This window comes from Camelus ferus, chromosome 1 (assembly GCF_009834535.1).
Source record: "Camelus ferus isolate YT-003-E chromosome 1, BCGSAC_Cfer_1.0, whole genome shotgun sequence".
NCBI classification, from domain to species: domain Eukaryota; kingdom Metazoa; phylum Chordata; class Mammalia; order Artiodactyla; family Camelidae; genus Camelus; species Camelus ferus.
Genome location: NC_045696.1, coordinates 8244436 through 8266836, shown reverse-complemented (window position 1 = coordinate 8266836; position 22401 = coordinate 8244436). Strand labels below are relative to the sequence as shown.

Below are 22401 nucleotides of genomic sequence, written 5' to 3'. Positions count from 1 at the left end.
AACAGCACGACTTCTTGCCCTTTTACAGCTGCTGAGTCAGATGAGAAGCAGGACACCCAACAGAAGACCACACACAGAGCCCCGGGCCAACTCCTGGCCCCTCACAGCCTCCTCTCCTGTTACAGTTGATACTTTCCTCAGACTGCTTCCTCCAGGGCTGTTTACTCTGAGAGCACCTGAAATGCCGTCAGGACAGCACACCCATCCTCACCTGCAGGTACTCTCCAACGTCCCGAGCAGCCAGCACGCCACCCCGCAAACAAAGAAAAAGCAGAATAGGATTAAGTATATAATTGTTTAATAAAAACTCTTCATTGACTGTAAATAATTCTATATAAAATAAACTTTATTTTAAAAATGTTTAAGAAGTCACACCCAGCACAGGAGGTGATCAGATGCAACTGGGTGAGGTTACGTAAAAGCTGTTTGCAAACTGCTTAGGATCTCAGCAGAGGCCTGGAGAATCTTCAGCTCTTCTGTCCACAGCGTTTCTACCAAAGTTAATTGGTTTATCAAAGCCGATTCTTCATCTTTCATATGAGAAACCTGGAAGTTATTATTTTTATTTTTTTAGTGTAGTAAAATATACATAAACATGAAATTTAACATTCTGACCATTTTTAAATGGACAACTCAGTGGCACTAAGGACATTCACAACGTTATATAACCATCACCAGTATCCCATCCCCAGAACTTTTTCACCATCCCAAACAGAAACTCTGTACCCACTGAACATAGCTCCCTACTTCCCCTTCCCCAAGCCCCTGGTAACCTCTCTTCTACTTTCAGCCCCTATAAATCTGCCTATTCCAGGTATCTCATATAAGCAGAATCATACAAAATTTGTCTTTTAGTGCTCTGGTTTATTTCACTTAGTACAATATCTGCAAAGTTCATTAAAATTAGTTTTTAATCCCAGTAATGTCTTCATTCAAATAAGCTGATTCTTCATTTAATTAACAAATCACTAAATGAAAAGGAAAGAGTGCCTTAAAAATTTACTACCAAGAATTCATGCAATAACTTTACCTATTAAAAGGTATAGATACATGTTAACAGTCAAAAATCACAGAGATTCAAATATATGTATGTATATGCATGACTGGGACATTGTGCTGTACACCAGAAACCGACACATTGTAACTGACGGTACTTCAATTAAAAAATTTTTCATTTTTAAAAAATTAAAATGAAAAAAACACAGAGATTATGTCAACATCCATTTATTAAGGCATTAACAGCACCCTAATAAGGTGGACTATCCTTATCCAACAAGCACAAAAGAACTTCTTAATCAAAACACCTCTTTAAGAAGAGAATGCAATATTCCAGAAGCATACCTTTTGGAGCACAGCATTAGTCTCCTCTATGAAATAATGACATATTTTCTGGGCTATGTCCAAACTTGTCTTCTCATTTGTATCTGAAATTATTTCCCCAAGAAGTACTTTTTTCCAGCATGTACTAGAATCAAAATATTCAGTAAGATCATTTCAGCAGGTTCTCAAAAAATAAAGAAGGCATTTCCACTTCAACACAATGCACATTCTCGTCTCCTATTTTTTTCAGAAACATAGTAACTCATTCCATCAGCACATTTCCTCAAAGCTCCCACCACATGTGGTTCTTGTGTTGAAGCAGACAAGGTATTTAAGAAAGAAGAGGGAACCCTGAGGATAAGAAGAGAAGGGCCTGGTGCTCCTGGCAGGGACTGAGTGACAGCATCACAATCCTGTGTCTGGCACGTAAGTCAGCAGAGTCACATGCCCTGGTCACGGGACTAGAACAGGGGACAGACAAGGGGGTGAGTCCACAGCCAAAGGACTAAAGACCAAAGAGCAAAGGCAGCAGTTTTCCTTTTCTGCAAGCGAGTCTTTCCCAAAAAATGGCAAACTGAACAGGACATGTTCCACAAAGTAAAATGCTCTGCACATGGAAGGAGGGATCTACAGTGAAGCCTTTCTCTCCATGCAGGTCATTCCAATTTTATACTAAAAAAGTCTGTAGGAAATGGGGTTCAGTGGGCTGGGGGGGCCAATTCTCTGCAGGCAGAAGAGGGCAGGCATCTGGGGGTAGGCAAGAGGGAGCCACAGCGCGATGCCGAGTCAGAAGGCAGCCAAGCCAAATCTACAGTCTGGGGAGAAGCACCAACCAGGGAGGCGGGCAGGGAGGAGGCACAGAGTCTGGATGCAGAGAATCTGGACACGGAAGTGGTTGAGGAGGGAAAGGCCAGGGGTTGGCCACACCATCCGAGTAGAGGTCACAGGGAAATTCAGAACAGTCTACGGCCAAACCACCCTGAATTTACCCAGTCTCATCTGATCTCGGAAGCAAAAGCAGGGTATGGCCTGGTGAGTACTCAGATGGGAGACCACCTGGGAATACCAGGTGCTGTAGGCTTTAAACAAAAAAAAAGAAAGAAAGAAAAGAAATTCAGAACATCAGACAAGCCACACAGGAAGTCAAGTCTTAGAAGTCTTTAGTTTTAGAGACGATGGTGGCAACCCCAGAACAGAGGGGTTCTCAGGAAAAGAAGTAAGGAAAGACATTAGTCTGTGCCGGGCACAGTGTTCTACGTGCAACCACTATCTGTTTTAATCTTCACAACTGCCTAACAAAGAAAGCACTGTTATACCCACGGTAGACACAAAGAAACTGAGAATCCACAACAGTGAAGAACTCACCCTAAGTGACAAAGCTAATGAGAGGGAGAAACAGCATCACACACCCATCAGGCAGAATCCCAAACACATGCTTTCCCTGCCACACCACTCCAGACAGTCAGGAACAACTCAATGGGAAGAAAAGAGGCCTCGGGGGGACCTCTGGCAAACATCCAGTAGTTTTAATTTGAGGTTGACGTGTCTGAAAAGGATTCATACCTTTTCCCAAGAAGGATTTAAAGAAGCTGACGTGGCTACACATGAGATAAAATAAAATGTAAGATGAACAGAGAGAGAAAAGAAGACAAAGGGAAGATGAGAGCAGGAAAGATGAGGTACAGCCAGCAAAGAGTCAGTGACAAACTGCATGCCTTAAAATGCTGCACACTTGGATGGACCACAGATCTGCCTCTGAGTTTTCTAGCGAGCAATAATCTGATCTGAAACGTATCAGATACAGAAACCACAGTGTCTGTTACACAAAAACACACCGCCTGCTGAGAAGAGACACAACTATTTTTCGTGCTGAGACCGGGCAGTAGTTTTTCTCCCTGAGTCCCTGCAAAAAAAGGAAGCAAGCAATGTCATCAACAGTGACGTCACAGGCAGGACTGAATGGGCACCAACTACTTCTAGGCATTATCACATCTAATCTCCCCAACAGCTGGAGGATGGGGTTCGACCACCTTCAGGAAGTCCTCCCTGAGCTTTCACTAAGTCGTAGGCATTATTCCCCCAACTCCCTGACCAGAACCCAGGCTGCAGGAGCTCTAGGGCTGGGCAGTGCTCAGCTCTATGTGCTGATGGTCCTTCCCACGCTGAGGGGAGGACCGACAGCCTCTCGGGAATGCTAAGGAGCCTGACCAGGATGCACATCTCCACCAGGGGCTCTTCCACCTGCCAGCCCCATGGAAACTTCCAGGCCTCTCCCTGAGCAGGGGTCAGGGTGGTGCCTGTGGTCAGGAGCTCTGTTTGTTCCCGGGAAAAACCCACCTACTCAAGAGACTCTCCTCTGCACACGGCCAATGCCCATACTTTCCAAAGTGTTTACCCTGAATGACGAGCTGCAGGTCACCAGGGGGAAATATCTGAGTACAGACCAGTTCTCAGGACCATGTACTCTGATTATGACTAAAATCAGAGTTCCAAAAACAGTGGAAACAGAAGAGACACACAAGATGGGCAAGCTACATCAAGAATAAGCAACCCCAGTATTCAATGGCATTCCTTTCTTCTCTGAAGTTGGGCATTTGAATGTAAGCCAAAAAAAGCCAAAGTTATGTCCAAATAGTTCATGACCAACACACACGGAACTTACAATTCTTCAGCTTCCAGACATAACAGCTTAAGAGCTGTGAGTAATCGCCAAGACGGTCCATCCCAGCCAAACGTCAAATTTCTAAAGTAGGAAAACGAATCTGTCACTTGGTACATCTTTAGACCATGGCAAATGGCTAAAAAGCCAAACACTTTTTAAAAAGGCCACTAAACGTTACCACCATCTTAGTCACAAAGACAAGAGAGAAAAATAAGTCTGCAAATACTCAAGAATAAAGCCTGAGTAACAAAAGGTTCTTTGTGTTAAGAAAAAAAGGAAAACACTATTTTTATTGGGTAAGAAGCTGAACTTGGATAAGGGGACCAGGCTGAGATGAATGATGAAGAATCTAGATTATCCTGAGGCTCAAACGGTGGCCACCATGCTAGCTGGCTCTCACACCCCTGCTGTGTTGTTTAGATAATTTTATCTCTAGAAGAAAATTTGAAAGGAAGGGTCTCAAATCCCATTTATTGCATTTGGCGCAGAATCGCCCAGGCACCCCCACCCCAAGAGCCCATTGCTGGGTGACCGACAGCCAACCTGAGCTGCAGTAGCCCAACGCCACACACACCTATCAATCCAGACGGGGCTCTGCTGGAACCATAATTTAATATTTCAAGCGTATATCTTATGTCCCCAAAAAAGTGTCCTGACAGGCATCTCACACTCCTCGTGTGCCCCATAACAACCATCACAATGGACTGCACATAAGTCCTCAATAAACAGCTACCTGTCACCTGATATGGGTCAGGAGGTAGCTCACATCTATGTAAGGAAACCCTAACCCTCCATTTTTTTCATCAAAATTCCTTAGAGTGAGAAGCACTTACTCTATAAAGTCATGATCCTTTAAAATGGAAATCTTTTTGTTCATCTGCTTATCTGTCGATGGAAGATATTTAACAAGGGTATCTACATAAAAAAAGAAAAAATCAGCCTGAGATTTGGGGTATAATTCAGACCGTTCCTTCTCAGCTCACCTTCTTGCCGGTCAGCAATCAAGGCACGTGTAAACAATTTTACCTAATTCACACCCAAAAAAAAGAAATCTATTCTTCAAGTCCAACTCAATGAGAGCATCATTCAGCCCTTGAAAAGCTACAATTCCAAGGCAGGGGACAAGACACCCACTGCCTCAGCTCCCACTCCCACTAAGCAAACCAACCGGCAGAATCAGGGAGTGAAGACACCAGCAGGACGGCTGGGAAGTCACGGCCACTGTGCAAAGTACAGGCCCTGTGCAAACAGATGTTTCCAAGATCAAGTTTTTAAAAGTCAGAATTCAAAACTCTCTGAGTATTAGTAATTGTAATCATAAGCAACTGAAAATGGATATGTAAAAATTAACAAAGTTCTTTGGGATAGTAGGGTAAGGAGGGATTTCCTGTTTTAAATTTCTTCTTGTATTTATTTTTTAAATGCAAAAAATAACTAAAGTGTAAGTTTTGTTCAAATTATTTAATAAATCAGCATTTCACGGTCAATACGAAAGTTATTTCAATAACACGAGGCTAATCTCAAAGCTCTCTTTCTAAGGGGCCAGCAAGACCCAGTTTTCACTTTTCTATTTCATTTTGAGAAACAACATTATTTCTCTGCCTATAGGATAGAGCAGTAACTCCTTGACCAAGTTTCTATTTCCACTAGAACTCATATTAAAACTATTATACAGTCAGTAAATCTCTAACCATTTCTTCAATGCCTAGAAAACTGTTTCTCTGCTGCTTCAAAAGAAAGGGGGAAGAAACCAGCCCTCTGGGTACTACTTTTAATACTGTATTTGGAGTTTTCATAGCATAAACTTGATAGGCAAGTCATTACTTTAGAAAGAGTAATACGAATGATGACGGTGGGTAACAAAAGACCCGGAATTGAACCCACGCTTTATCACAGCATTAACCAAACAAGAACTGGCTACCACCACACTTCTCCTGTGATCCGTGCGGTGCCTTACGCACAGTGGGTGCATAAGAAATATGTTTCATTTGCTGCTCTCTAATCCTATTCTGTCTGTAGTGACAGTGTCTCGGTACAAAAACTTCCGTTTCTTTCCGTCTGTTAATACTCTAATTCCCCTAGCAGTCCTCCTCATCTTCCATTCTATGGTCTGCCCTGATGCATAATAATTTTCTCAGTTCTTATCCTCAATATCGAGCAAAGCTTTGTTGTTTTCACTTCCACACTGAAATTACATGGTCAATAAAAATTAGCTTCGCCTTACCTAGGAGAAAATACGATATGCATTTTAAGAGTTTGCCATTTTTATAAAAACTTAACCACAGATGGGGAAGAAAAACTGTATCATCTTAGTGATAAAATGATACAAAGTTAATTCTAACCTTCTGAGACATAAACACAAGCATGAGGGTTACGGACAGGAACAAATCCATACTCCAGGAGCAGACGGTGGTTATCGTGAGGACCATAGCAGATGAAGACCTCTTCGTGTTTTCTACAGCTTGTAGCCGTTCTAATTTCATAACAGCGAGTTTCCTCATTAAATGCTGCTTTTACCTAGAAAGGAAAATTGTAGAAGAGTTTTTTAAAGCAAGGTAGAAAACTAAACAGATTGAGTGATGGTATAAATTTACGCCCGATGCAGCTTTCAAGCACTCGTGGGGAAATGATCTCCATGCAGAAAAAATGCCACGTCCGCACATCCGCCTCTTTTATTGGCCTCGACTTCGCCCCATCAGTGAGAGAGGGAGTCCCACCTGAGGGCTCTGATGGCCGGACACGTGACACCTGACAACGGACAGTTGAGTGACAGCAGTTGTAGGTCACACGTACAGCCCAGGGTAGAGGGGAGGACATGGCAGGCCATAGGAGGGCTGCGCTCAAGAGAAGAGTGACCAGCAGGGGCCACGGGAAGCAGGCTTGAAGGAACAAGAGGTGACCCCTGGTTCCTGTGGCAAGATGTGATTTGCTTGTTTGAATAGTTTCGAGGGCTGGCAGGGAGGTGAAATCCATCAGATGGAGGACCAGGTGGCATGCACCTAGTCCAGCTGACAGGGCAACTAGCCAGGTGGGAAGCCTTGCCCGCTGGGAAATACCCAGTGACAGCAGAGGAACTCACAGTCAGGGCTCTGGGGCCCTGCGAGGCCCAAAGATACCAAGGCCGCACGTGAAATTCCAGGTCCTACAATACACAGCCCTTGGGCAGCACGGTATTGGTGGATACCGTCACATGGATTTAGTGACGGTTTTGTTAGTTAAGAGACATAGAGGAAAAGACAAAGAAGACCTAACTGCTCCCACAACAAGGAGTGGGTGCAAGCACCAGGGCCTCCTTACTAAACAGCAAATCCCAGCGAGATAGAACTCCTTCCTTGCAGCACCAGATTAGGGCCACGGTTTGGAGTGTTATGTCAAAAGCCAGCCGTGGCGCACCTTCCACCAGGGGTTGGCAATCTTTTCCCATAAAAGGCCAGAGAGTAAGCATTTTAGGCTTTGCAGGGGCCCTGGGACCACATGCCCACAGGCTACACTCAGCTGTGAAAGCACTGGTTTAGAAAAAATGCACTAACAGCTGGATAAAAATAAAGTCACACCCATGGGGACTGAGTCCCTGTGTCCAGCACCCTATGTACTGCAACCCCTGACTTTATTTCATCAACATCAGCCACAGAAACACCCATCTAACTTCAGGCTCCTCTGCTTAATTTTGTTAGAGATGCAGCTTTCTACAAAAGTAACGAGCGGACAGGCAAGGAGATGGCCCTAGCCGAAGAAAGCAGTAGGGTCTCCCCACGCTCTCCTCTCACAGGCACGTGGTTAACCAGATGGCTTTGACCTTCATGTGGGTCGTGAAGAGGACAGTGTGAGTGCGGGTCCCCGCCAGTGTGCCTCCCAGCACACCCTGAACAGGTTATGGGTTAGCTGATACACAGACATCCACTGCCCCAAAGCCAGACCTTGACCCCACTGTGTCCTGCAGATACAATCACCTCCTTAATGTGCCAGAGGGGAGATCTCTGACTCCCAAAGCAGGACTCCTTAATGATGTCCCACAAATATCCATCCATTCAGAAAATATTTAGCAAACGCCTACTAGGTGTCAGGCCGTGGGGTTACAGAAAGGAACAAGGCAAGGTCCCCATCCTCTAAGACTGCAGAGCGCCCGGCGGAAGGAGTGAGTCTGTCAGTGATCACAGCAAGGGTCAATCCTGACAGCGATGCCACCACGTGACACAGGGAAAGGGACAGGAAAGCAAGCGAGACTTTACTCCCATGTATGGAAAGAGGAAGGGGGCCGCTGCACCATGGCCGGGGGTGGGGGATCAGGTCGGGGGAGCTGCTGGTTCAGGCCATCCAGGGAATACAGCACCAGGCTCTGTGGGCGTGGAGAGCAGAAGGGGAAAACAGGGCAAAGGAACAAAGCCCTGGGAGGAAGGACGGGAGCACACCTGACGGCGGGAGGTTGACCAGCGGCACCTTTCCCTGGGGTTTCGCTTACGATTCCACGTCACAGGTTCTACACGTTAGAGTCCCTCCTACTGAAACAGAACACGGGTCCCCTTGTTAGCGGCTCACCTGGACGCGGGGGCTGTGGTTCAGCAGATCCAGGTAGGGGGCGAGCGCGTAGGTGTCTGGCTCTGCAGAAAGGCAGGGCCTCGGCGGGCGCTTCATGTACACAGCCCTGGTGTTGACGGTGCACCAAGCCCACAGGAGGGCGCTGTGGCTAAAGATGCTCTCGACAGCCTGGGAAAACAGAGGCTGCAGGGAAGAGAAAAAGCCTCTGGAGGAGGTAAAGAACTCCCGCACATGGGTTCTCTGCTCTCTGGCCTTTGCTTTCAGAGGTCTGGGAAGAAGATTCACCACTTCCGGCTCCAAACAAACAGGGCAGGTGTAGGCCTCTGGTAACACCTCCAGGTAAGGCTTCCAGGGCGACTGATTCCCAGCATGCTTTTCTGAAACCAGAAAGGCGCACAGAGCCAGCAGGGGAGACGGAGGAGGCTGCCACCTTTTCAAATGAAAAGCCAGAGATTAAAGGGATTATTTTCATTCAAAATATGGAGTAAGCAAAAGATACAGACATCTAGTGCCTAGTTCTGCCCCCAGAGGGACTGTGGCCAAGCTGGCAGTACACTCCAAGTTTACTTACTGCACCCAAGAGAGGGCCTTCCTTCCTCAAGGCCTCCCTCCCTGGACCGCACCCCAGTACAAATGCTGTGAACAAGTCACAGTGATACAAGAACAGCTTCAACTAACCCAAGTTCCAGCTTTGTTGGCAAGAGATTCTTTTTCGAAAAACCTCTTTGCTTCCAACTTGGTTCTTCAGTTTTAAAGCTTCTGCTGAAGTCCACGTGTTTCTCTTGGTTAAGGGTATAAAACTTGGGAGGGCGGGGGGCAATTGGTGGAAAGAACCTAGAAGTGACCCCTCCAACACAGTAACCACTGGGTACATATGGCTATTTCAATTTTAATTTTTTTAATTAAATAATATTGAAAATTCAATTCCTCAGTCAAACAAGCCACATTTCAAGTGCTCATCAGCTACATGTGGCTGGCTAGTGGCTACCACACTGGACACTGCAAAGTGAAACATTTCAATCACTGCACAAAGTTCTATTGTACGATACTAACCTAGGCAGACATCTGAATATGCTCATTATATACTTGTTACAGTTCTAAAGCTCTTGTCTTAAATTTATCCATCCTATTGCAAATTATACACTGCAGTATTTTTGTTACCAATAAAAAGATCTCATGTTGCATGAATGTATTCAGAAAGGTTTTCATTAATCCTTCAAAGTACAGATTCTATGCATTCTATCCAAAATTTCAGAAGGATACAGAAAATGTTAATACTATGAGCACCCTTGCCTTTACTCAGGCCAATGAAAATACATCAGCCCTCTTACCAAAGTAAGCCAGGGGGAAAAGGGTCCAGAACTTACTCTGGATTGAGAAACAATACAATCTTTCAACCCTTCTAATTTAGAAACCCCTTATGCTGAGAATCTCACTCGCTCTGTTCTCAGAAGTCCCCCAAAACGGAGGCCCGCTGTAAAAGAAGCCAGAAAATAGTTCTCAGCTCCCACATTGACCTCCTCTCTTCTATGCCAAATAAAACCAACTCTTTCATACTGTCAACAGCTCTTCATAGCTAAAAGAAATTTCAAGTAAGTACAATAAGGGTAAAAATTAAAAAGGGTAAATAACATTCGTCAGAACCTACTCTGATGGAGGACAGTACCATGAGTCAAGGCACTCAGTCATCATTTATGTCTATTATCCCATTTAATCCTCATTTTCTAGTAAGGTTAGATCAGGATTCAAACTCACGTCCCAGGCAGCCTACTAAAAACCTTAAAAATGCAGTTTACAGTGAATTAAGAACCAATTTCACATAACAGAGTAAACCTTTCAAATCACTTCAGATACTGATCAGCTATACACAGGGACTGTGTTCTAACGAACCATGTCTTGGATGATATATTTGCCAATGACAGAGACTTCAAAGGAGAAGCACTTGTCCCAGATGAGCAGGTGTGCAGTCACTTACTTAGCAATGTACGCCCCTAAGTAGCTTCTAATCACGGTGTCTGTGGTCAGCAGGCAACTCTCAGGCAACGAGATAATCATCTGTCCCGCCTTACCAAAAAGAAAGTGAAGTTTAGAACATCCATACTTTGGGAAGGACCTGTGTGAGTCTGTTAAAGGCCCTGATTGCACAATCATCTACTAAGAACGCAGGAGAGCCCAACCACAGACCACCAGAGACTGGCTCCCCAGCCTCTGAGTCAGCAGATGCAGGCAAGGCCACTCCCACGCCAGGTACCACCCCAACAAGACACCCATCACCAGTCAACCTTTCACCAGAGAGGAACATGTAAATACTCTGACAACTCAAATCATATTGTTCCTTCATGTTCTTAGGCCAGGAAATAGTATGACCTACAGGCAACAGACAGAAACTACTCAAAAAAATTCTTCCAGGGAAATCCACGTGTCCAGGATTTGTTCCCAGCAACGGCCTGCCCCCCATACAACCTGCGCCAACTAGCTGAAGACAGGGCAGCCCACCCAGCATCAGGGTCTCATTTTACCACCTGCAAAAGCATAATTTTCAGTTTCTCCCACGGAGATAGAAACATAGAAAGAAAAATTAAGATGTCAAGGAATAGACACCAGAAACAAATCAAGCACTCAGAAGCCAAACATAAGGGATCCTGCTTTTTATCATAACTGACATCTAATTTCGTTAAAAATCTCAGCCAAAAATCCTCTGGGTTCAATCTCTGGTCTCCTCATTTGCAAACAAGGACTGAGCTGGGATGACCACTACAATCCCTTCCTGCTCCGGGATCCCATGACTTTCCGATTCAAAAAACGGCCATTTCATAAAATGTCCTATACCTTGACTGGGGTAAATTTCTTCATCGTCAAAACTCATCAAACTGGACACAATATCTGTGCATTTCACGATGTGTAAAATATGTCTGAATCTTCAAAAAGTCTTAACAAAAAAGCCACATTTGAAAGTACTGGTAAAGCAACTGCCAATTATCATTTCATGATCCAAATAAAAACCACACACAGTCACTGCTCTATTCACGAGAGGTATATTTCTCCTCCCCAAATTCTGCTACAGAATAAAGTCATATACCTCCCCTCAAAAACCAAAATATTGCACAACGTGAAGTACTTAATACTACCGAACTGTATACTTAAAAATGGTTAAGGTAATAAATTCTATGTTATGTATATTTTACAAATTAAAATGTTTAATAAAAAAAACTAAAATAGCATAACCGAATTACCACACTGAAAGCTACCACTCTTTAGGCTAAACATACGTACATAGCTGGATTTTATATAAATTAAGGAATTAAAAATAATTAATTTTTTGAATAATAAATTAAAATAATTAAAAATAAATTAAGGATCTAATTTCTAGCTCTAAAAAAATTGTACATCAGGTGTCCTTTAAATAGCACAGAAGAACTAAAAGAGACCTTGGGGCGCATCTGCGTCATTGACCTCCTCGCTTACCGGGTGAGGAAACAAGCCCAGAGGCTTAGGAGCCTTGCTCAGCGGAAGGCAATCCCAGGAAAGGCTCGGGGGCCTCCTCCCGCTGCTTGCTGGGTGGCTGGGCTCCACTTACTACATGATGCTCAGATGTGAGCAGCTCCCCCTCCACCCCACCCCACCCCCAACACATTTAAAATATGATCAGATTTACAAAACTTCTTGTGCCAGACTGCTGACTGCCTACCCAAATGGGCCCTCTCTCCTCCTCCACCCTAACGCGACCCCATCTGAAGGGCATGGTGCTTCCGCAGCCGGCTGGGGCTGTGCACCTGGTTGCCGGTAGATGAGACAGAGCTGGAATTTCCTGGATGAGAGGAAGTGTGCCCTTCTTCACCCCCTTGCTCTGTCCTGCTGCTCAAGCTCTGGGAGCTCCAGCCTGGACTTGAGGGTGCGGGGCTCCCTCTAAGGATGTGCACAGAGATGGGTGGAGTCCCTGCGACCCCCACACCAGCCAGGTCTGCCTATCCAGGCTTGTTTACACCACAGCAAAGTAAACTTCCGCTCTGTTACTCTGGATTTGTCTCATTAATGCAGCAAGATTTAATTCTAACTGACAGAACTATACTCAAAAAAAAAAATCCTGTATGTCTAAAATATTTTTACTTCATGTGATCTGAACCACAAAAATTAAGCAGCAAAATCTACTTTGGGTTTGAAGAAAGAAACTCTCACCTGTAGGGATGTTTTGCTCATCAGGCCTCTTCCTGTACCTAGGAATGCAAAGAAAGAAAAAGGGTAAATCCTACTCTATCTTAAGATCTTAAAGACACTGTTTTGAATAAAAAGATGTGGATGAACTTCAAAATTACAGTAAGCCAAAGCTGGGAGTCTCGAATCCTTTGACTCCCAGGGGAAACAGAGGATTAAGAGGTTGTTCTGGAAAACGTCCCGACCTCCTTTCCGGCTTATAATCTTTGAAAGGCAAAGTCAGCTTCAGTGTTGGCATCTAAAGATTGTCAACTTTATACAGATCTGCTGCTGGGTCTCTTACAGGAAACTTTAAGCTGGACCCTCCCCCGGGGGGCCTACCTACCCCACCAGCTGGGGTTGAGGCTTCCTCCTCATGCCCACCCAACCTCAGAGGCTGGACCCTCAGGCCACTTTTACCCACTACCAGACCCAGCTTTCCCCAGTAGTGATCTCCAGTCTTTGACTGACTGCCTAGTAAAGCCCACTCAGGTCCCACAAAGCCTGCTGACCACACCCACCCCTCCCCAACCAGGCAACCCATTAGCCACGCTCTCTTTGAAAGGATGAGCTCAACAGGGTAGGTCCAGGGCCAGCTGCTCCCTGCAAGCCAGGGCCTTGGCCAGAGCAGTTACAACAGAACCTTCACCAGCTGTACTGTCAACGCCACCGACATGCAGAAGTTCACCCCTCCCACGCCCAAGGCTGCCCTCCTACTGCACCGTCGGATATGGTTTTCTGGCAGGCAGAGGTCCAGTATGACCTACAATTATTACAGGGAGTCTCTACTCCTCAAATTCATAGTTCTTGACTTTCTTCTCTCAGCTGGGAGGGAATACAATTCTGCAAAGATCAGTGCCTGCGGGACCAATGGGAGCTCCTGGTTCTTGGAGAGAGTGCCCGCCTCCAGTCCTGAATCAGGTGTCTGGCGAGTTTGATTTGATGAGTCATCTCCCCACCTAGAAGCATACAGTCTGCTCAAACACAAGGTTTTGGTTTAAAGAACTTATTTAATTTCTTCTCTGTGTCCCATGATGGAGTTAATCAGCCCAGTGGGTCAGAACCCTTTCTGAAACCAATTACTAAAGGGAGGGTTTTTCTCTGCGGGATCATCCTTTAAAAAATTCATGTGCTAATTTATGTGGAAATTTCTCTCTGAACAGATATGAGAAGAACTTAGCATATGGAATAAATCTGGAAGATACCTATATGTCTATAATATAATGCTCAACAGACAGAAAACAGATCACAGTAATCTGCACCTGCTAAGGCAAGGTGGGAAGAGGCCATTAGGATCTTACAAAAGTAAAGCTTATTACAGACTTCTCACTGCCTTATGATTCTGCTATCTGGGAGGATTTGGCCAGTGCTTTTGGCCAGTGCTTTTCCTTTTGTTAAAAGGAAATACTCAGCCAGTTCCCAAAGCATAAATCAGGTCAGAGTCTAGAGACTGAATCTTGCCTGCAACTTAGGAGCCTTGCCCTGCCCTCCACAAACTAAGATTAATTCCCTAGAATCCTGTACACTTTGTCAGACTGCCATAAACATTGCCTCCAATCACACTCTGATTAAGAGCTAGAGATACAGGAAGCACTTAGGGAAGGTGTTGTGGACTAAATGTTTGTTTCCCCCAAATTCAAATGTTGATTTCTTAACCCCCAATGCAATGGCATTAGAAGGTGGGCTTATGGTAAGTGACTCGGTCATAGGGTACAGCCCTCATGAATGGGATTTAGTGCCTATACGAGAAGAGAGAGGAGAGCCTGCTCCATCTCCCAGCTCTCCACCACATGAGGACACAAGAAGACAGCAATTTACAAAGCAAGAATCGGTCCTCACCAGATGCTGAATCTGCCCGGACCATGATCTTGGACTTCCCAGCCTCCAGAACTGTGAGTGAGAAATTGTTTAAGCCACCAGCCTATGACAATTTGTCACAGCAGCTCAAGCTAAGACAGGATGCTCCTTGCCCCCAGAACTGTAAGCACTGGGTTCTGAAAAGCACTGGGTTCTGACCACTGCCGAACCACTTTGCTTTAGCTCCTCCATGACCACGAATCTGGAGACGGGCCCAGAGAAAGCTGTTTCCACTTTTAAAACTGGTAACTTTTCACTGCTCCAAATTATAGACAGATTACTTACTTTCAGGCATTCCATTTAAACCACATGCCAATTCCTGCTTAATGATTTTAGATCTACCCTTCTTAAGGCAAAGTGACATCCACGCAAAGAGCAGGCAGGCCTTAGGCACAGCGAGTCCTCTCCTGACACAATTTCCTCTTGGTCATCTCATTAAAAACTCCATCTAGCAGATACTGACCACCATATATAAAACAGATGAACAACAAGTTCCTACTGTATAGCACAGGGAACTATATTCACTACTTTGTGGTAACCTATAACGAAAAAGAACATGAAAAGGAGTATATGTATCTACATGTATGACTGAACTATTGTGCTGCACACCAGAAACTGACACAGTATTAACTGTCTATACTTCAAGGAGAAAAAAAAAGAAAGAGCTCCATCCAGTAAAATGTAAAAGTATGGTTTTTACTTACTGTTTCTTGACACACAGAAACAGAAAGTTAAACACTCTGTCAGAGGCTGACAAATACAGTTCACCACCATAAAGTACAATCATAAAATCATATAGCTCTGTTTGGTATCCTCATCCCCGCCTTCGTCTTATTTGTCTACTCTCATTTCTCTTTTTTTAACTTTTAATTTCATTTCACCATTTTGGAATTTCTCTCCACGAGCCACGTTAACTCATTTTTAGAAAAAGGTAACGATTAAGTAAATATTACAGCTACAAGGCAAGAAGCCTAACACGCAACAGAAGATGTGCTCCCAGAGAGAACACAGCCCACGTGCAAGAATCACCCCCACTTTCCCATCACCTGTGCCCACGTCTCTCACGTGCGAGCTGAATGCCAGACCTCACCTGGAAAACGAGCAGGTATTAAATTTGCATCTTCAAACTTCCTATCTTTCAGCCACTTCTTAAGCTCTATAAATTCAGGCTTGTAGCTCTCATTCACTAATCAAGAGCGGAAAGAAAAACTGATGATTAAAATCACTATATAATTAGCGTTTCACCGTATAAAATCACAATATAATTCCTTTTCACCATTTAAAAAGTAAATCTCTGATGAACCGTCTCAGTCATATAATAAATGGGAATAAATTTTAAAACATGCACAATTAATGTAAAGTAAAATAGAAAAACCATATGACCACCTCAAAGATGCGGGAAAAGTGTTTAATAAAAGCTAACATTTATTCCTGATAAATACTCGCAGCAAACAAGGAAAAAAGGGAACTTTCTCAATCTGATAAAAAATTTCTAACAAAAAACCTACAGATGACATATTCAATGATGAAAAACTAAGTGCCTTCCCTCCAAAATCAGGAACAAGACAAGGATGTCTGTTCCCCCCACTTCTGCTCAACACTGCACTAGTGGTTCTAGCCAGTGCAATAAGGAAAGAAAAATAAATAAAAGGCATCTATTATGAGTTGAATTGTGTATCCTAAAATTCATATGATGAAGTCCTAATCCTCCGTACCTCAGAATATGACCTTATGTAGAGACAGGGTCTTTACAGAGGTAATCAAGTTACAATGATGTCATCAGAAGGGACCCTGATGCAGTATGATTGGTGTCTTTATAAAAAGGGAAAATTTAGGCACAGGCATAAACAGAAGGAAGATGACAAAGGAACAAAGGGAGAAGAAGCCAAAAAGAGAGGCTTAAAACAGACCCCTCTCTTACAGCTCTCAGAAGGAACCAATCCTGCTGACACATGCTTCATAGATAAACCCTAAGGGCATTTCAATAATTTTCAATAAATGAAATAAGATGTTCACAAAAAGACAAATGCTGTATCATTCCACTTATATGAGGTATCCAGAATAGTCAAGTTCATGGGACAAAAAGTAGAATGGTAGCTGCCAGGGGCTGGGGGGAGTGGGGCATGTGGGGTTATTATTTAATGAGTATAGAGTTCCTCAAGAATTCTGAAGACTGGCTGCACAACAATCTAAATGTACTTAACATTATTGAACTACACTTTCAAATTGTTAAAATGGTAAATTTTATGTTACGTATACCTTAATACAATTAAAACTAAAAAATTTTTAAAGCTCTTAAATGAATAACCTAAGCAAATGGAGAGATACATCTTGTGTACGGGTTGGAAGATTCAGTATTGCTAAGAAGTTAAATCTCCCCAAACTAATCTATAGATTCAATACAATCCTAAAGGAAATTCAAGCAGGCATTTTTGGAGAAATTGACAAGATGATTCAACTATTCACATGGAAATGCAAAGGACCTAGAATAGCCAAAACCACTTTGAAAAACTGAGTTCAAAACTTATTACTATAAAGCTACAATAACTAAGATTGTGTGATACTGTTACCAAGACAAAGAAGTCAATGGAACAGAAAAGGCAATCAATGGAGAAAGGATAGTTTTTTCAAGAAATATTGCTTGGAACAGTTGGATCTCCATAAGCAAAAGAAATGAACTTTATCATATCTTATACAATTTACAAAAAACAATTCAAACTGAATCATAGACTTATAACACTAAAAATACAGTTACCCTATGATCCAGCAATTCCACTCCTGGGCATATATCCAGAGAAAATTCTAAATCAAAAGGATACATGCAGGGGGAGGGTATAGGTCAAGTGGTAGAGTGTATGCTTAACATGCACGAGGTCCTGGGGGTTCAATCCCCAGTAACTCCTCTAAAACTAAGTAAACCGAATTACCTATCCCCCCACTGCCAAAATAAAATTAAATTAAAAAACAAAAGGATACATGTACCCCAATATTCATAGCAGCACTATTAACAATAGCCAAGACACGGAAGTAACCTAAATGTCCATCGACAGATGACTGGATAAAGATATATCTATATAGAAATAGATTTGTGGAATACTACTCAGCCATTAAAAAGAATGAAATAATGACATTTGCATAGATGGACCAAGAGATTATCATACCAAGTGAAGTCAGAGAAAGACAAACATCATATGATATCACTTATATGTGGAATCTAAAAAATGATACAAATGAACTTATTTACAAAATAGAAACAGACTCACAGACACAGAAAACAAACTTATAGTTACCAAAGGGGAAAGGGAGGAGAGAGAGAAACTAGGAGTTTGGGAGTAGCAAATACAAAATACTATATATAAAACAGATAAACAACAGGTTCCTACTGTTTAGCACAGGGAACTATATGTAATATCTTGTAATGACCTATAATGAAAAAGAATATATATATATGTATGTATAACTGAATCACTATGCTGTACAGCTGAAACTAACACAATATTGTAAATCAAGGATAATTCAATTTAAAACATAATAATAATAATTACAAAAATGCACACTATATGATTAAATAAAACCATAAAACACAGACAAATCAATAGTGATAGAAAGCAGATCAGTGGTGGGCTGGGCATGGGGGGAGAGAAGGTTCAAAAGGGGCAAGATGAAAAGATCACAAAGGGAAACAAGGAAACTTCTTGGGGAGATGAATGTTCATTATCTTAATTGGGGTAATGGCTCCCTGAGCGCATACATATGTCAAAATTTATCAAATTATACACTTTAAATATGTGACATTCATTCTATGTCAATTATACCTCAATAAAGCTGTTTTCTAAAAAATGCATGATCCAAAACACAAAGCTCCCAAAATATTTTATCACAACTTAGAGAACATATTTTACAGTATGAGTATTTAATCAATGAGCATTTAATAAGCAACTACTACACACAGCACTATGTTAATCACCGTGGAGAACATTCAACATATTCTCCATCCTCAATAAGTTAACATTTTAGTTGAGAAACAAGACTTCCACGAAAAACAACTGGAAAACCAGTAGGTCTTAAAGAATAAGATCCAATATGCACAACAGCAGAGTGACAGCAGTGAGAAAAGGAAATGGCATGACCAAACATAAGACCTCAACTCAGTGAGAGAGAAACTGAACAAGCAAGGAGAAGGGAAAAAGGAAATGGGGGGGCGTGCTCAGAAAGTGGTGAGCAGAGAACATAACTTCCAACACACGGAGTGGCAGGGTGGAGCCAGGTACCAAATGAGCTGATGTCAGGCAGGAGCTGGGATAGCAGACAACAGGGAGTAAGAATTCCTGGAGGCCCCTAAGCCAAAAAGGAAAGGAGACACCAGTCCCTTATCAAAGTGAGACTGACAGCCCCAAATGGAACAACCAGCAGGGAAGAAAAACAAGGATGTGGTAAACCAGCAAAGAGCCAGCTGAAATCACCCCTGGGTGGAACACAGAAGGAAAAGTTAACTGAAGAAAGGCCAGGTGAGGGGTGGGAGCGGGTATCACTCAGTGGTACAGCGTGTGCATTGTGTGCACGAGGCCCTGGGTTCAATCCCCACTACCTCCATTAAGCGGAAATAAGTAAAAAAAGAAGGAAAGGCAGGTGAGAATTAGTAGAACCTGGGCTACAGAAGGCAAAGGATAGTCAAAGATTACCTCGAATGGTGCTGCCATGCTTGGGGTCAGCTAGGAGTGTTATTAACTTTTACCAAAAGTAACAACTGCATTTATGTACTACTTTCTAGTTGGCCAAGCACTTTGACTAGTTTCAGACTAAGTAACACTGAACTTGAAATGATAAATTTATCTCCAAACATTGATATCCCATAGGTAGTTAGAGGTTAGGAGAGAGACGAGGACCGGAAACAGAAACCTGGGAGTCAGCCCCAGTGAAGACATAGTTGAATTAAGATATCCATATTCCCACAATACAAGGGCACTATTAAAAAGAGTATTCTTTAAGAAGTGTTCTCTTTCAACATTGCCCATGTGCCTTTGGGAAAAGCTACGTGTGTCTGTTAAAGCCAATCAACAAACGATCCCTTTTTTCACCACAAACTATACCTCTGCTAGATTCGGGGTTTCTCAAGAGTTTTCTTCTTCTGATCCGGCTTGTTCTGCCTCCTCTTTTCTTCATACTAAAATTGCAGTTTGTTTAATTGCCCAATCTAAAATAAAAAGCATTTTCTTTGCCTTCCTTTCCAGTTGTATGATAATCACTGTTCTCTGTACCTATAGGGATTTAAACATACAAACGTGTATTAGTTGGTAAACCATCTCTCAGAAGCGTTTTCTGTACAAATTGTCTATACCGTGAGCTAAATCATGACCCCTGGTGCAGTAACTGAGTGCCCATTATCTTGGTCTCTCTAAAACAGTTTTATCTTGAGGTCCTACTAAATGTTGATTAATCATGGAAATCCTCATAACTCATTTCTTAATTGTGTGCTTTGGTGACGTACACATCTCAATGCAAATCAACACTTACTGCATCAACCTAAATGTACTTTGAATATAAGTAGCCATGAAACCCCCATCTGCTATGAAAAAAGAAAATCCTCCCTCAGTGTAAAGTAAATAAAAGTTTGTTCTTAAAGCCAAGATCCTGAACTAAATTTAATTAAACAAGCAGTTTGCCAAAGATTTGGGAGAAAATGAGAGCCAAGGGAGCAGATAAAGCACAGAGATAATTATAAAACCTAAAATGACTATTAGTTTCTACATGTGTCTTTCTTGGAAGCATAAAATTCACTAAATACACGGGCATAATACACGTAATAAAGTATTATGAAGCCATTAACAGGAAATAGGTGCTAAGAGGTAAAAATGTCCAAGGGGTATTTAAGCGAAAAGATAAAGTTGCAGAACAAAAATTCAATGATCCTTTACGGGTTTGCTTTTGAACACATTATATATGTTTATAAAACAAGAGGATTTAAGGAAGATATTCAAAAATGTGCAAGGGGAAATGGCTTTTACCTTTACTTTGTATTCTCCTATTCTGTGACTTACATATGTATGAGTACATAAGTACCATAATATGAATACTATTTATGCGCATACATGTGCGTTTTAACCATACAGTTGTTTTGAAAAACTGTTACTAAAAACTACCAGACAGAAATGAGTAACAGGAACTCCAGGCCCTGCCACTATCCCACTCCAGCACTGGAAGGTTCAACGATCCACCCCAAGTTGGCTGCGCGCGGGTCCCGGGTCCGACAAGCCAGCCTTGCACGTGGAGCCAGGGTGGCAGCTCGGCTAGCGGCACTGACTGCCCTCGCTTCGCAGTCCTCAGACCCCGGAGACACCCTCTGCACCTCCCCGCACCCCCGCCGCATTCCGGCCGCTGCCGGAGAGGCCTCAGACCCCGCAGGTTACAAACTCCCGGCCTGAAGCTCCTTCGCGTCCCCGGAGCGCCTCCACAGCGGCTTCTCCGGCCGACATCTGCCAAGTGAACGACTCCCAGATGATGAAGGCCTTAATATAATGCGCAGCATCATGCCAGGACTGGTGGGAGTACGCTATCCGAACTCGGTTCACCTTTTCACACCAAAAAATAAAACAGAAGGGGCACAAGCCGCTCCTGTTACCTGGGCAACGGGAGGCCCGCCCCGGAAGTCGCCAGGGCTCAGGGAGGCACAGCTCCAAGACGGCGGCGTCAGTAGGTGGGCTCAGGTCACGTGGAGACGCAAGCCAGCACGCTGGTTTTTCGCAAGTTAAAGAAGTGCACCCAAGCAGCAGAGGGACAGGCTGAGCTCCGTCAGGCCCGCCTCGAGTCCCCTCTGACCCACGTCCTCAGTCGCCAGGCGGAGCTGTCGCTCTGCAGCCGGCCTCTGTCCCACCCCCCCGCCACAATCCCAGCCCCGCAACACCCACACACCGGCGTGCGCATGCGCACTGTTTTCCGGAGCCGCCAAAGTGAGCCGAGGTCTGGCTACTCCCAACCGCGGAGCTGAGGGTTAAAAAAAAAAAAAAAAAAAAAAAAACAGTGGCCTGTGTAAAGATAATCTGCGCTCTAAAAAGTGGACCTACGGAGTCTTTCCTACCGTAGTTCCAGGCTAGGAACCGCCAAGTGCACGCGTCCCAGGCCTGACCCCAAGGGCAGACCCCACCCCGCCCAACTTCCGTCTCGCCCTCTGGCCTAGCAAGCCTGGGCCATTCCCCGCTTCTTGGCTGACTTTGCCTCGGCCCTCTGCCCTCGCCTCTCCTCGGGGCGGGGCTCGGCCTCGCCCAATTGCTGGGCAGCCCAGCCCCACTTAACCCTGCTGGCCCTCTTGCCCTAGCTGTCAGAGGATCAGCTTTACAGGAGAATTCCAATTGGCTATGATTCAACTCCTCCCTGCAGGAGGTTGGTTTCTGCCCCCTCCTACCCTCCCCCCACCCGACCTTGATTATTGACTTACTTCCAAAAGAGCCCAGTGGAAAAGTACCTTTACAGTGTAGAAATATGGCAAACACTGCCTTGACCAAGTGGTTAGAACATAATCAGTGATGAGTCATGGTGATAGCATGTTCCCCAGATACAGAAAGGGTACTTCACCTCTGTGGTATTACTCTCCAAAATCCATAATCCCACTTGTGTAACAGAGAACTAACCTGACTCCAAATTGGAGCTACACTTTTCACTCTAATTTTTTTGCTCTGTTGCCTGTGCTTAGTCATGCTGACTCTACACCTTTGTGTCATTAAACAGTAAACAAATGTTATCTATAGCCTGAGATATACCTAACAGCCTTTTCTCAAGGCTCTGCCTCCCAGGCTTGAACTTTAAAGGCATAGCACTTTTCATTCATATAGAGATAAAAA

At 43.7% G+C, this 22401-nt stretch overlaps 1 protein-coding gene and 1 pseudogene across 12 annotated transcripts; one reads left to right on the top strand and one right to left on the bottom strand.

The window, feature by feature from the left end:
* Positions 1 to 325: 325 nt before the first annotated feature.
* SETD4 (SET domain containing 4) lies at positions 326 to 21755 on the bottom strand. 12 transcript variants are annotated; one of them, XM_014561630.2, is made up of 11 exons: positions 21642 to 21755; positions 19657 to 19824; positions 15657 to 15752; positions 12695 to 12732; positions 10494 to 10582; positions 8519 to 8948; positions 6325 to 6499; positions 4816 to 4897; positions 3983 to 4063; positions 1342 to 1465; positions 326 to 546 (listed from the first exon to the last, which is right to left on the bottom strand). In XM_014561630.2, the coding sequence occupies exons 2-11, from the start codon at positions 19727 to 19729 to the stop codon at positions 412 to 414; spliced, it is 1323 nt and encodes a 440-aa protein (XP_014417116.1). In that variant the 5' UTR covers positions 19730 to 19824; positions 21642 to 21755; the 3' UTR covers positions 326 to 411. The 12 variants fall into 12 exon arrangements, 10 of the variants coding, with proteins under 10 accessions (XP_014417116.1, XP_014417115.1, XP_014417113.1 ...); XM_014561629.2 differs by lacking the exon at positions 21642 to 21755 and adding an exon at positions 21186 to 21445; XM_014561627.2 differs by lacking the exon at positions 21642 to 21755 and adding an exon at positions 20962 to 21129.
* LOC116666620 lies at positions 2282 to 2401 on the top strand (annotated as a pseudogene).
* Positions 21756 to 22401: the final 646 nt, after the last annotated feature.

Excerpts from the sequence above, each read along its gene's own strand:
- SETD4 (XM_014561630.2), bottom strand. The coding sequence starts at position 19,729 with ATGAAGAAAAGAGGAGGCAGAACAAGCCGGATCAGAAGAAGAAAACTC. Across the intron at positions 8,949-10,493 it reads TTAGGGGCGTACATTGCTAA|GTGGCAGCCTCCTCCGTCTC; the intron begins GTAAGTGACTGC and ends TCATTTGAAAAG. Across the intron at positions 4,064-4,815 it reads AAGGATCATGACTTTATAGA|AAATTTGACGTTTGGCTGGG; the intron begins GTAAGTGCTTCT and ends TTCCTACTTTAG.